The sequence below is a fragment of the Dasypus novemcinctus genome, chromosome 14 (assembly GCF_030445035.2).
Source record: "Dasypus novemcinctus isolate mDasNov1 chromosome 14, mDasNov1.1.hap2, whole genome shotgun sequence".
Classification (NCBI taxonomy): Eukaryota; Metazoa; Chordata; class Mammalia; order Cingulata; family Dasypodidae; genus Dasypus; species Dasypus novemcinctus.
Window position 1 is genome coordinate 13029432 of NC_080686.1, and position 14696 is coordinate 13044127.

The 14696-nt window shown below is 33.5% G+C and overlaps 1 protein-coding gene across 4 annotated transcripts in view; it reads left to right on the top strand.

The window, feature by feature from the left end:
* Nucleotides 1–14696, top strand: part of SNTG1 (syntrophin gamma 1) — a 956656-nt gene that overhangs the window by 668145 nt on the left and 273815 nt on the right. For 3 of the 4 annotated variants that reach the window (XM_023589409.3, XM_058275519.2, XM_058275520.2), the window contains 4 exons: nt 422–478; nt 12314–12371; nt 13201–13244; nt 13342–13383. In XM_023589409.3, the coding sequence (XP_023445177.1) occupies nt 422–478; nt 12314–12371; nt 13201–13244; nt 13342–13383 (201 nt within the window). The remainder of the gene's footprint in view (nt 1–421; nt 479–12313; nt 12372–13200; nt 13245–13341; nt 13384–14696) is intronic. The other variant, XM_058275521.2, reaches the window with a different exon arrangement.

Sequence of the window (14696 nt, forward strand, 5' to 3'; positions counted from 1 at the left end):
GGAGATGTGTGGGACACCTGTATGATGAGATGCATGTTTTGTTGAAAGTTCACAACTTTTATTACATACCTACTGTTATGTATGTTCATGTATGAATGATACCCTTCAATAAAATTTTATGTATAAAAAGTTGAATCTTAAGTCCAAAAAGAAGAGTAAAAAAGAACTTATGTTTTCAGAGTTTAGGAGTTTCCTAACATAATAGTACCTTGTATTTTGACCAAGAAGTTACTCACCTTTGATTTAAAAATTATAAAATACCCCATTTATTGCAAGATTTGTAGTCTCAATACTGTTGCAAAAAAAAAAAATATATATATATATATATACATTAAAGAACAAAAACAAAACCTGGAGGAAGAATGGTAGGTAAGTAAAGTATTAGGGTATACTAACCACTTTTAAAAATCCTGTCTTTCAGGAAAGAACGGTGACCATTAGAAGACAAACTGTAGGCGGATTTGGATTAAGCATAAAGGTAGCCTGTCTTTCCAGCCTGTCACTCCTAAGGCCATGCTGTAATGCCTGCATTTTTCATGTATTTTACTTCACTGATTAATAATGAGACAAGAATAGTTAGAGTAAATTCCTTAATAATTGTTCTTGGATGAAAATGAGGTAGGTTTTTAGAGAATCTTCACATCATTTACCATTTGATTTAGAATTTTGAGTCAAGTATTTGGGAATATTAATTTATCTGATGTTAGGTAAAGTTCATTGATGTCCTTTATTGATTTCATCTAAAATACTAAATGTGGCATTGTATTGCACATATCTTCCCCTAACAACCTAGGTAGGAAAGGGTGAGCTGCTGCTGAGTGAAGCAACAACAAGTTTCAGACAGATAAGGCCTGGTAGTAAATCATGTATTAATATTCTATTCATCCTTTGTTTTTATAGTTTTCATTTTTTTTAAGAAATCAGTGAAACCTCATCTTATAATGCCACACATATTGGATAAGTAAAGTCTTAGAATATACTTTATTTTTAAAATGACTGTTTATTCATTGCCATTCATTAATAAATTTTAAGGGGGCTCTTATTTCTATATATTGATGACTATTACAGATAATACACACACATTTATCATCCTTTAAGCAAAATAGAATTTTAAAAAGGATAGGAAGTAACACAGATATACAATGGAAGAATTTAGCTAATGACTTTATATGCCCTTTACAGTCCTTCATGGATAAATGAAATGTCACTTTATTTTGATGCTTGAGTTCAGCAGTTTGCTTAGGTAGGGGAAAAATCAATTACACATCTCCCATGTACATTTCTTAAAATTTTAACATGGCTCACATTATATATGCATGAAAAGTGGAATTTGAATTTTTGGACTCAGCTTTAATTGTCTTTATGAAAATTACTCATAAAAGAGATCAATGTGCAATAGTCGTGCATTGTCAGTAATAAAAATATTACTGTGTAGACATTAGTTTCAAACTATATTGTATGGGTTCAGTATATCTTTCACTCTAAGATCAGGGAGGCATGCAGACAGATTACAGCGTGTGGATACCCTGGAAACCCGTCACTCACTAGACAAGGGTTTTTCCTTTTCTTTTTGTTATGATGTTTATTGAGATTATTGTGAAGGATTTTATGGTACAACAAAACACTAGACAGTCCATGGAGAGAGAACACAAACTCAGAGGGAATATACTTAAATAGTGAGATATGACTTCATTTCAGAAAAGGATTTTACATACCTTGGCACTTATCCTAGTTTCACCAGTGGAGCTATATTAATTTTATGCTAGCAGGAAATGTTCTTTTCCTTTTTTACTGTTTCTATTTATAATTGATAGCCAATGACTCATGTTATTTATTTTTTATTACATTACCACAGAATTAAACCAATTTTTGAAGCATCAATAATCTTGCCAAGTGAATTGTTTCAGTTTAATATTTTTATTTCAATCCAAACAATGCTCTTCTACACAAAATAAATAGAATAATTTTCTGAATTAAATAAATGTATATAATCCACTCAAAATATTGGCCACAGAAGAAATATTTTAATTATCATCAATGTCATGTTATTAGGAGGTATGACCAAAAAAGAAGAAAATTGTTTTGTAACTCTTATGACAAAGAAACTATCTGGAAGTAAGAATATCGATATTTCTATTTAGAATATTCTCCCTTCATTCCAAAGAGATTCTTTTTATTTTATTTTTTAATTTTTAATTTTGACTTTCACAATTCTTAACTCTGAGTTTTGGTTTTCTATTTTTTAAACCATTTCTCATTCTCTAGGTATTTTAAATATTATCATTTATTTGTTTATTTTCAATAGCAATTTTTAAATCTCATCTCTCTTGTTCTGGTATATGTGAATTGGGTGAACAATTGTTTTTATCTATTAGCAGTATTTTTCTCTAGATCTGAGTGTTAAAATTATATATGTATATATATATTTATATAGAAAGAACATTTAAAAATAATTTCAGGCTAAAAAAAACAATTAAGATTTTAATGTTGATCCATTTACCTTTTACTGTCTGGAACAATTGAGTCAATAATTAATATAACTATACATATTAATATTTACACATACATTTTATTCTTATTTGCTTCATTTAAGTAATTACCAGTGACCTACACTAGAGGTTTTACAGTGAGAATTATTCATTAACACTTTAAATGTCTCTACTGGAGATAAAAGAAGAATATGGCAGGTTAGATGATTAACCAATATAGCTAATAAACCTGCAGTTGCTCTTCACCAAAACACAAAGCCGATGTTTCAGTTTTACCTCCAAAAATCTCTTTAAAAACTTGCATGAAAGAGTCACAGAATATCGTTTTTGGTCAGAAAAATATTTAAGCTATTCTACCGTGTGCTGTTAGAGGGCAAAGTCAACTGCCCCTGCTCCCCATGAGTCTGGGCTCCTGGAACTTACCTATCATGGTAAGCATAGTGCAGCGTCAGCGGTGCTACAGAATCGGCAGGCACTGTTACAGAGAAACTTCTTGCTTGCATTTATTCTAATGCTTTATTTATTGACACATCTTGGTGACTGTAGGTTGTGAGCAACATGTAGCTATAGATGCCTATAAAGCTTTGATGTCACTTGCCCAGTACAATAACTATTCTCTTTGCAAACCACACAGGTATATGTTGATGGTGAAGTAAAGTCAACTTTTACCTCCTGTTTTCTCTAGTTTACTGAGAAGGCAGGGTTGAAACTTCTGAGACCAAAATATGCCATTGTCTAAGAGATTGAAGCAGTCTCTACAGTTTAATTCTAGGACTGTGCTATCTTCCCTTGAATAGCAAATGCCAGATATTATGGAGAACACATTGATGAGGGTTCTCATTTCAAAAATTCCTAAAAGCCAAAGCATAAGAAGAAAAAGTAAGTCCAGTAGAAGGAATAAAAGAAATTTGAATGACATATATTTTTAAATGATTTAAGTTTTAACCTATTTTTATTTTATTTTTAGAGAAGTTATTATATGTTTATAGAAAAAATGATGTAAAAAGTAGTGTTCCTATGTACCCCCTTTTTGTTGAAACTTTCCATCCGTGTGGTACCCTTCTTTTAATTGATGAAAGAATATTAAAACGATACTATTAACTATAACCCATAATTTACATTAGGTATATTTTCCCATATACCACCCTATTATTAACACCGTATATTAGTTATGTACATCTGTTATAATTCATGGAAAAATATTCCTACATTTTTACTATTAACTATAGTCCATAATCTAAAATAGAGTTCATTGTATTATACAGTGCAATGTGGTTTGCAGCTATTATCTCCCATTGCGTAGGTTGTTTTTTCACTCTTTTGATACTGTCCTCTGATGTACAAGTTTCTAATTTTGATGGAGATCAATTTTATCTATTTTTCTTTTGGTGCCGTATCTAAACAATCATTGCTAAACTAAGGTTATGAAGGAATTCTCCTATATTTTCTTCTGAGATTTCTATGGTTTAACTCTTATATTTAAGTCCTTTATCCACTTTGAATTAGTTTTTGTGTATGGTGTGAGGTAAGGGTAAAATGTCAATCTTTTGCATGTGGATATCCAGTTTTTCTAGCACCATTTGTTAAAAGGACCATTCTTTATCCATTTAATGTGCATCTATGGTGGACTGAATTGTGTACCCCAGTTTGGACGTGATCTTAGTCTTCATCTTCATTATGTTGTGTATGGACCCATTGTAAATAGTATATCTTGAAGGCATTCCTGTAGTGAAAATGTGGTCCAACTAAATCAATTTGTGCTTTAATCAGGGTTACTGGAATCCTTTATAAGCAGAATGAAATAGATATAGAGAGGGCCACGGGAAGAAGCTGAGAGTCAACAGAACAATGAAATAAAAGTTGAAATCAGTAATAGAGGGAGAAATGGAAAATTGTAGGATTTCTTTATGCATTTTATTTATTTATTTTTTTAAGTTTTTTTATTTTTTATTTTTATTTTTTTTTAAAGATTTATTTTTATTTATTTAATTCCCCTCCCCCGGTTGTCTGTTTTCTGTGTCTTTTTGCTGCGTCTTGTTTCTCTGTCCGCTTCCGTTGTCGTCAGCGGCATGGGAAGTGTGGGCGGCGCCATTCCTCGACAGGCTGCTCCCTCCTTCGCGCTGGGCGGCTCTCCATATGGGTGCACTCCTTGCACGTGGGGCTCCCCTACGCGGGGGACACCCCTGTGTGGCACAGCACTCCTTGCGCGCATCAGCACTGCACATGGGCCAGCTCCACACGGGTCAAGGAGGCCTGGGGCTTGAACCGCGGACCTCCCATGTGGTAGACGGACGCCCTAACCACTGGGCCAAAGTCCTTTTCCCTCTTTATGCATTTTAGATATTAAACCTATATTGGATAGTTGTTTTCCAAACATTTTTTTTCCAATTGAGTAAGTTGTCTTTTGAATTTCATGGAAAAGTCCTTGATGCAAAAAAGTTTTTAATTTCAATTACATTTCATTTATCTATTTTTTCTTCATTGTTTGTGCTTTAGTTGTAAAGTATCAGAAACTGTTCCCTAACACAAGAAACTGAAGATGCTTCTTCATTATATTTTCTTTTTGGAGTTTTATAGTCCTTGGTCTTATATTTAGGTCTTTGGTACATTGTGAGTTAACTTTTGTATAAGGTCTGAGACAGGGGTCCTCTTTCATTTCTTTGCGTATGGATTCTCCCAGCACAATTTTTTAAGAGATCATTCTTGCCTAATTGAGTGGACTTGGTAGCCTAGTCAAAATCAGTTGTCCATAGACATAAGGGTATATTTCAGAACAGTTAATTTGATTCCATTGCTCAATATATCTCTCCTTGTGCTGGTACCATGCTGTTTTGACCACTGTAGCTTTGTAAAAAGTTTTAAGATCAGGAAGTATGTGTCTCCAACTTTGTTCTTTTTCAAGATGCTTCTGGCTCATTGGGCCCCTCATATTCACTTTCAAATAAATTTGATATTTGGTATTTCTGCAAAATCGACTTTAGGCATTTTGACTGGGATTACATTGGATCTGTAAATCAATTTTATTTAGAATTGACATCAATATTTAGTCTTCCATTTCATATATATGGAATGTCCTTTCATTTAATTAGATATTCTTTGATTAATTTTAGCAATGTTTTTAGTTTTCTATATCAATTTCTTTACATCCTTGTTTAAATTTATTCCTAGAGACTTGGTTCTTTTAGTTGCTTTTGCAAATGGAATAGTTTTGATTTCTACCTCAGATTGGTCTTTACTAGTGTATAGAAAACTTTAAATTTTTACCTCTTGATCTTCTACCCCATCACTTTGCTGAATTCATTTATTAGCTCTATTAGCTTTCTTGTAGATTTTTGGGACTTTCTATATGTAGGATTATGTTACTTGCAATAGGGTAAGTTTTATGTCTTCCTTTCTGATTTGAATTCATTTCATTTATTTTTCTTTCCAAATTACTCTGGCTAGAACTTCCATCACAATGTTGAATAACAGGCTTGAAAGTGGGCATTCTTGTCTTGTTCCATATTTGAAAAGGAAAGCTTTCAATCTTTCACAATTGAGTATGATGTTAGTTGTGGGTTTTTCATATATGCCCTTTATGTTGATGACGTTTCCTTTTCATATTTTTCTAAGTGTTTTTTTTTAATCAAGGGAAGGATGCTGGATTTATCAAATGCCTTTTCTGCATTAATTGAGATGATCATGTGGTTGTTCCCTTCCTTTTGTTAACATGGTATATTGCATTAATTGATTTTCTTATATTGAACCAGCTTTGTATACCTAGGATAAAATCCACTTGATCATGGTTTATAATTCTTGTAGTGTGCTGTTGGACTTAATTTGCAATTATTTTGTTGGGGATTTTCGCATCTATGTTCATAACAGAAATTGGTTTATAATTTTATTTTTTGTAGTATATTTATCTGTCTTTGCTATTAGGGTGACATTGGCCTCATAGAATGAGTTAGGGATTGTTTTCTCCAATTCAATTTGTGGAAGAGTTTGAATAGGATTGATATTAATTCTTCTTGGAATGTTTGGTAGAATTTATCTGTGAAGCTGTCTACTCCTGGACTTGTCTTTGTATGGAGGTTTTTGATGGCTTATTCAGTATCTTGTAATTGGTCTGTTAACATCTCCTATTTCTTCCAACATTCTAACCTATTTCATTCTAAACTTTCAGTGAAGGTTTTTCATGTGTTTCTCAGAATTTATCCATTTAATCTCAGTTGTCTAATTTCTTGGCATTAAGATGTTCATAGTATCCTTTTATGATCCCTTTTATTTCTGTGGGGTTGGTAGTAATGTCCCCCTCTCATTTCTGATTTTATTTATTTTTATCTTCTCTCTTTTTTTTCTTGTCAGTCTAATTAAAAGGTTGTCAATTTTATTGACCTTTTCAAAGAACCATCTTTCACTTTTGTTAATGCTCTTTATTTTTTTATTCTCAATGTCAATTATTTCTGCTCTAATCTCTGTTATTTCTTTCTTTCTGTTTGCTTTGGGATGAGTTTGCTGTTATTTTTCTAGTTCCTCTAGATGTGCAGTTAGGGCTTTCATCTTAGCTCCTTCCTCTCTTATAATGTAAGAATTTAGGGCTATAAGTTTTCTTCCCAGCACTGCCTTTGCTGCATCCAGTAAGTTTTGGTATGCTGTGTTCTCATTTTCATTCATCTCAAGGTATTTACTGATTTCCCTTGTAATTTTTTCTTTGACCCACTGATTATTTAAGAGAATGCTATTTAGCTTCCATGTAAATGTGGATTTTCCAGTTCTCTGCTTGTTATTGATTTCCAGCTTCATTCCATTATAGTCAGAGAAGATGCTTTGTATTATCTGAGTCTTTGTAAATTAATTAAGATCTGTTTTATGACCCAACAAGTGTTCTGTCCTAGAGAATGATCCATGTTCACGTGAGAAGACTGTATATCCTGCTGTTTTGGAGTGCAGGGTTCTGTATATGTCAGTTATGTCTAGTTAATGCATCGTATTATTCAAATTCTCTGCTTCCTTATTGATCTTCCATCTAGCTGTTCTATCTATTGATGAGAATTGTGTGCTGAAGTTTCCAAATGTTATTGTAGAGATGTCTATTTCTCCCTTCAGTTTTGCCACTGTATGCCTTTTATATCATGAGGAACTGTGCTTCGGTGCATAAATATTTATGATTGTTATTTCTTCTTGGTTTATTCCCCCCATTTATTCATGTACAGTGTCCTTCTTTGTCTCTTGTAAGAGCTTTTGACTTAGTCTTTTTGTCCAATATTAATATAGATATCCCAGCTCTTTTCTGACTACTATTTGCATGGAATATATTTTCCACACTTTCACTTTTTTCTTTTTCTTTTTGGCTTTGGGTCTTTTTGGTATGTTGTGAACAACATATGGTAGGATCATGTTTTTCTCCATTCTGTTAATTTTTGTCTTTTGATTGGGAAACCACTAGCACTCAGTTTTATTGCTGTAAAGGAAGTACTTACTTTTGCCAATTTTTCCATTGGTTTTTATGTACCATATCTTTAATGGAATATTTTGCAGCAGATATAGCTTTCTTACCTAAACAACAAATTGTCCAAAGTCCATTTCTATGTATATGTGAATGTCCACAAGTAAATGCACATGATCAAAATTGATTTCTATGTGGGATCTTTAACTTTACATGAAAAACATTGTTACTGTAGCAATCCAAGATATAATTATAATTGTTATAACCATTACTAATCTTATCATTTACAAACAATAACTATTAACATTTATTAAATGTTCTTTATTTGCTAAATTCTTAGCTACATACTTTTTATTTAATTTCATTTAGTCTTGTCATCCAGCAAAGTAGATAACTATTATTATGCCCATTTTAAAGACAATGTGATTTCAGTAGTAAAAAAGTTAGGTAACTTAGACACTGTTACAAGAGGCGAAGCTGTGTTTCATACCCAGAGAAGGCTGATGACAAAGTCCTTACTCTTAAGATACATGTTTTATATCTGTAATATCTGGACTAGATTATCTGTAAACTTTCTACTTGTGTGCATATATAATATTTCCTTCCTAATTTACTCACATTCTGTTTATTTAAAAATTAAATAAATGGATCAAAATGACCAGGATCACAGCAAACAATTTTTTAATAGCAAGGGTTGGTTGTTAATTACACCTAACTTACATAATAAAAATATATCTTCACAGTTGCTGTAATATTTTTCCCTTTTAATTTATTAGCAATTTCTGGACAAAAAAAATGCTAAATAACAACTGTTGATGTTAGTAAAACACAAACATCTGTATTTCTCATCATCTGTCCCTTATTGTTTCTATTTGACTCTGATTCATTTATTAACACTATACAAAATGCATAGGAATATTTCCACCCAAAAAATAGGAAGATAATAGGCAGGTAATAAAACTGTAGTTTAATGATTTTATGTTTGTTCAACAATCACTTAAAACCGCCCACCAGTCGTTGGAAAGAGCATTCATTTTTATGAAAACCACACTAAGTGATTTTGGCAAATGAACCTACCATTCTGAAGGATAAGCTTACTTACCCATACCCCTTCAGGTGATATTCTTTTAGCTCCCTCTCCCACACCTTCCACTGAGGATCTTAACCCTAATTATTCTAAATGGAAGGGACATGGGTAGTTTATGTACCTTTTTCTCAGAGCCCATCATATGATTGATTGATTGGCTGGTTGGTTAGTTGATTGGAATTATGAAAATATTGAACTGAAAAGATTTACTAGGCAAGATTCTTGACACTTTAAAGACAGTCTAGGGAAGTGGACTTGGCTCAAAGGATAGGGTGTCCACCTACCACATGGGAGGTCTGCAGTTCAAACCCCGGGGCCTCCTTGACCCGTGTGGAGCTGGCCCATGCACAATGCTGATGTGCGCAAGGAGTGCCCTGCCATGCAGGGGTGTCCCCGCGTAGGGGAGCCCCACCCACAAGGAGTGCACCCGTAAGGAGAGCCGCCCAGTGTGAAAGAAAGTGCAGCCTGCCCAAGAGTGGCACTGCACACAGAGAGCTGACACAACAAGATGATGCAACAAAAAGAAACACAGATTGCTGGTGCCGCTGATAAGGATAGAAGGGGTCACAGAAGAACACACAGTGAATGAAATGGACACAGAAGAGCAGACAACTCGGGGGGTGGGGGGAGAGAAATAAATCCATTCATTCATTCATTAAAAAAGACAGTCTAGATTTGATTCCATAGTATTTCAAAATTAGACAAAGTTATGCACAGTTAATCTTTATATAGAGAATTGCTCAAAATGCTTTTAGTCCTGCTCAAAATCCTGTTTATAACCTTGTTCCTACAAAGTTAGCTGTAAAATCCATTAGGCTTTTGTAAAACTAACTGTACAAGATGGAATATTATATGTTTTAATATCACCTAGGATGCGTGCTTGAACTTGACCTCACTTTCTGAATCTTGGATCTTACCACCTGCAGGGTATCAGTACTTAGTTAATACAATCATTTGCAAAACCATGACCATGACCCATAACCTTGGATGTGGGGATGCATTGAACAGAATCTGGTGATCGTAACCCTTAGCGGCACTCAAGCCATTTACTCTCTAGTGGGAAAGCCAGATATTAATCATATTATCATGTTAATGATCAGTGCTACATAACCAGATTTTGAGTTTAGAGGCTCAAAAGAGGCATTTTAACTGAAATCTGAAGTATAAGGAGGAGTTTACTAAGTTGAATGGAAGAAAGAGCATTCCGGGCAGACAGGACAGTAAATACTGACATCCTGAAGTCCTCAAAATGATGATGCCACATGGCATTTTCTAAGAAGGTAAAGAAGGCCAGTGTCACAGGGTGGCAAAGAAAGAGAAGGAAGGGTCCCGGGTGAAGTTGCAAAGGGACAGAAAGACCACACTGTGCTAAGGTCATTATCCTCCGTGATGTGGAAAGGGGAGTGGATCACATTATTTTATTCTTTCCTGGGAAACTTTGAGTTCCCCCATTTATGTCATTACTTTCAATATAGCTGGGCTCTTCTCACTAATTTCACCCAATAAATGAAGATACTACTATTTTAAGTTGCAATTTTCTCTTTTGAGTTTTGTTTTAAAATTTGTTGTCTAACCAATAAAGTCATTTTCTGAAACGAGTTCAAAAATTCTCACGAAGTTTCAAATGTCTAACATACAGAAAACACATGTGAATTCCAACCAACCCTAACTCAGGAGTAATTTTACAATTTATAGAAATCTGGCAGTAAAGTAGGGTTTCACTCTCTTGCCATTAAAAGATAAGATTGAAGTATTGACTAAGGACTGAAATTATTGATTTGACTTCATCCTGTCTCGGCAACATTTTTCTTCCTTCTAAATTGATCCAGGGTACAAGTTTCCCAAATCCCTGTCATGAGAACTTGCATGAAAAACCTGAACACTAAGAAAATCCTTGGATTCAGTCATGGGGTGAGAGGAAGGGGTGAAGAGCAAAACCACTGCTGGAGCACAGCCTGAGGACAGCTGCACAGTCAAGGCTGATGTAAAAACCGTGCAGCTCCCTGGACTAAAATATCTGGACCATGATGTCTGGATGATTTTATTTCATCTTTTATACTTCCTAGAACTTCACCAATTAATTATTCACTTTAGTTAACCAGCATTTTCTTCTACGTAATGGCCACACATACTCAAAATTCTTTCCAATTTCCAAATATTTCTAGAAACTGCAAATGACCATAAACATTTAATTTAGTCAAATGCCTTCTTAACTTCTATTTAAAATCTTTCTGCAAGAATGCAGCAACTTAGGCCTACAGAAAACTTTGGCTTTATTCATTCATTAAGCAGACATTTAGAAGATAAAAGAAATGCATTATACCATGCCATGTCCTGGAGTTACATCAATGCACAAAAGAAACTACCAAAAATGTCAATTTCCTTCTGGTACTTGCATTTAGTAAGGAATAAGGGAAGAATAAAGATGATAGATAATAAATGTGCCCAATGAATGTCAGTAAATGAGAGAGAGGATGGGACCTCGAATATTAACTATTTTTGTTCCTAGATGGATTAGTCCTAATCTTATTTACCATTTTAATGCCATATAATTTTACTAATATCTTACTAGACTGTGTTATAATAATAGCACCCTTTATTTCATGTGTACTATGTGCTAAATAGCCCTTCATTTCCACCACACTACCAAATATGCATCATTATTACCTTTCAATAATGAAAGGACATTTTAGGCTATATCGGTGCTTGCTCAGAGACATAGAGCCTAAATGCAGAGCCAGGATGAGAAAGAAGACCTTTTGGGTGATGGCAATCATTTTCTTCACATAGTTAGTGAGGAGTGGGTGAGTGAATATTGGTTTGGTGAGAGATAATGGGAAAAGGGGGTTTGAGTGATAGCTTTAAATTTCATTCTGAGTAGGACAGTTTGTTTATTTTTAGCGTTTTTTCTTAATATTCTGAAAGTCAAAAGCATTTTACTTGCCAAGAAAAAGTTGAATATCACTATTTTTCCCAACATATATTCTCTATCTTATATTAATGTACATTGGCAACTCAGTGTTAAAAATTGAAATAAATAGAAAAAATATCTGCTTTAAAATAAATTTTATCCTAGAGAAAAATAATGTTGGGAGGTTTACTTATTCTGAAGTTAGTGTTAAATAAATGTTAACAATAATAAAAGTTAGTGTTAGATAAATGAGCACAGGTTGGTTAAATGACAGGTTTGCTTAAATTTTTCCTGATGTCCACTTAACATACTATTCATAGTGTGCATAACTTCTTTTCTAAAAACTACATTTTTATATTTTTTCATTAAAATATATCCAATATATGATTTTCTCTTTCCAGGGGGGAGCAGAGCATAGCATTCCAGTTGTCATTTCAAAAATCTCCAAGGAGCAAAGAGGTAAAATACTTACAGCATCATGTAGGATTCATTCATTCTTTGATAGATGGTTCTTACCAAGGAATAAGATGATATTTATGAATAATAACTTAGCATGTAATTGATTTGCTCTCCATTCCTTGTGAGCAGGTAGTAAGTGGCTGATTCTGATTCTTGAGTCCATGCTCTTTTTCACTTCTTGGGAGTATTTTTCTCAAAGTAAGGGAATTATGATGACAGATGAAAAATTCTGGAACGAATTAAGGACTGTGTAACTTTTCAATTATTTCATTAAACTAACGAATGGTTGATAAGTCACATACAATATAATTTTTTTAGTTCTCATATGCAATTTATATTCTTCATATAAATTCTTCATATAAAATTTCATCTAGGAGAAACAATGAAGATAAATAATTGTTGCATTGACTGAAATAAGCAAGCAATCTAATATTCAAAATTAAACTGGAACTGGTTGTATAGCCAATGATTTGACTGTCTAGCTATCAAAAGTTTCATAAAGAAGTTCTCAGAATTCTAAACATCTGAGAGAATTTAGTCATCCATTCAGAAGAGTGACCAGTTCTGGCAACTGTAAGTTCTGAAATGGGTGAACTCAATAAACATTATCTTTTAATATGTTACATTTCAAAGTTTAAATGGACTGACCCATTTAGTTGTTTTAAGTTTTGCATTCCTCATGAACATTTTAAGAGGCTAACCACATATAATATTTGAAATTTTGCTTCCTTTTATCAGTTTTGACTTTATTGAGTTTAAAAAAAAATTTTATTAGATGAAGAAGAAAATAGTCAAAGCATAATCAATTGTCTTTTTGTTTTGTTCTTAGCGGAACTTTCAGGACTACTGTTTATTGGGGATGCAATTCTACAGGTATTTTTTTATCGTTACTCTATGTGCAACCAAAATAAATGTAAACTCAATTTACACTATACCATGTGAAATTATGCTTTTTTTCTTTTCACTGCAGATAAATGGAATTAACGTGAGAAAATGCAGACATGAAGAAGTGGTGAGCTTACTTTTTCCCAACATCATATTTTCTTTGTGTGCAAATAAGGACTCCGTGTATTGCTGAATACCTGTTCTTGTTGTTCATCAGGAAGATATAACACTGATCAGCTAGGCTGTCATGTTTTCAAATGATTTCTTAATTGATTTTTTCATTATTAGAAACGGGTCAGATAGACTATCCAGAATGAAATATTATTCAAAGAAATATTTACGGATGGTCATTTTTTATATTTTTCCAGTTTTTCTATTAATCCCTGTGAATAAATGCATGCCCACTAGGTATGTCTCTAGGTGGAATGTATCTCTAAATCTTTGCAAATGTTTAAAGGCTTATAAATAAGACAAGCCTGTAAAATATAAGGCAGTAGCAGGTGCAAATGGAAGAGCATATAAACATATGTGTGCGTGTATGTGTGTGTGTACATGAGAGAGAGAGAAAGAGAGAGAGAGATTTAGAGGAGTCTAATCTAAATTAAGGCAAAAACTTTTAGCACTAAGCAGAGCGCTCAGGATTTTAACAGTGGTAATTTCTTGTTAAAATGCAGATTCTGAGCCCCCATCTCAGATATTCTAATTCAGACAACCCAGGTGGACCCAGAAATCTAAATTTTCATGATCATCCAACGTGGCTCCATTGCAGGTGATTTCTATAGGACACATTGAGAAAAGCTGGACGACTCAGCCACTTCTGTGTAATTCTGTGTAAAGAATTACACAGAAAAGAACAGGGCAGCATGAGGTATTTTGGAAAATGTGTCATGGTTAACTAAACTTTCACAGAATCACACTGTATTTCCGTATTAGTTCTCATAGGAAAGGTAGAGGAAAAATTATGTTTAAAAGTTAATAACTAAGGGTCAAACAAAATGGAAAAATAAGACAACATTGCAAGCCTTCTGCTTTTCAGAACTCTTTTTTTATTTGTTTGTTGTTTTTTTTTTTTTTGGTAAGTTGTCCCTACGTTAAATGCTATTTGTAGAAAACTGTTCTGATATATTTACATGCAATTAGTATGTCATTTCAAACCTCAAAGGGGCAACTCTAGCATGAATCCACAGCTTCACAAGTAGTGATATTAAAGATGATTCTCTGTTACATACCCTTGGAAATACCAAGCAAGTTTCATTAGTATTCACCACATATCTCCTTCTCAAAATCTTATTTGGGACCTCTGTAGCACCACTCTATGGTGAGCATCATATAAAATATAAATATTTCAAGTTTCAAGCTTCCTACAAGTGTGTTCAGGGAAAGTAGCATTTTAGAACAGCTTTTTAAATGAACAGGAGAATAGCACACCACGGAGCACTC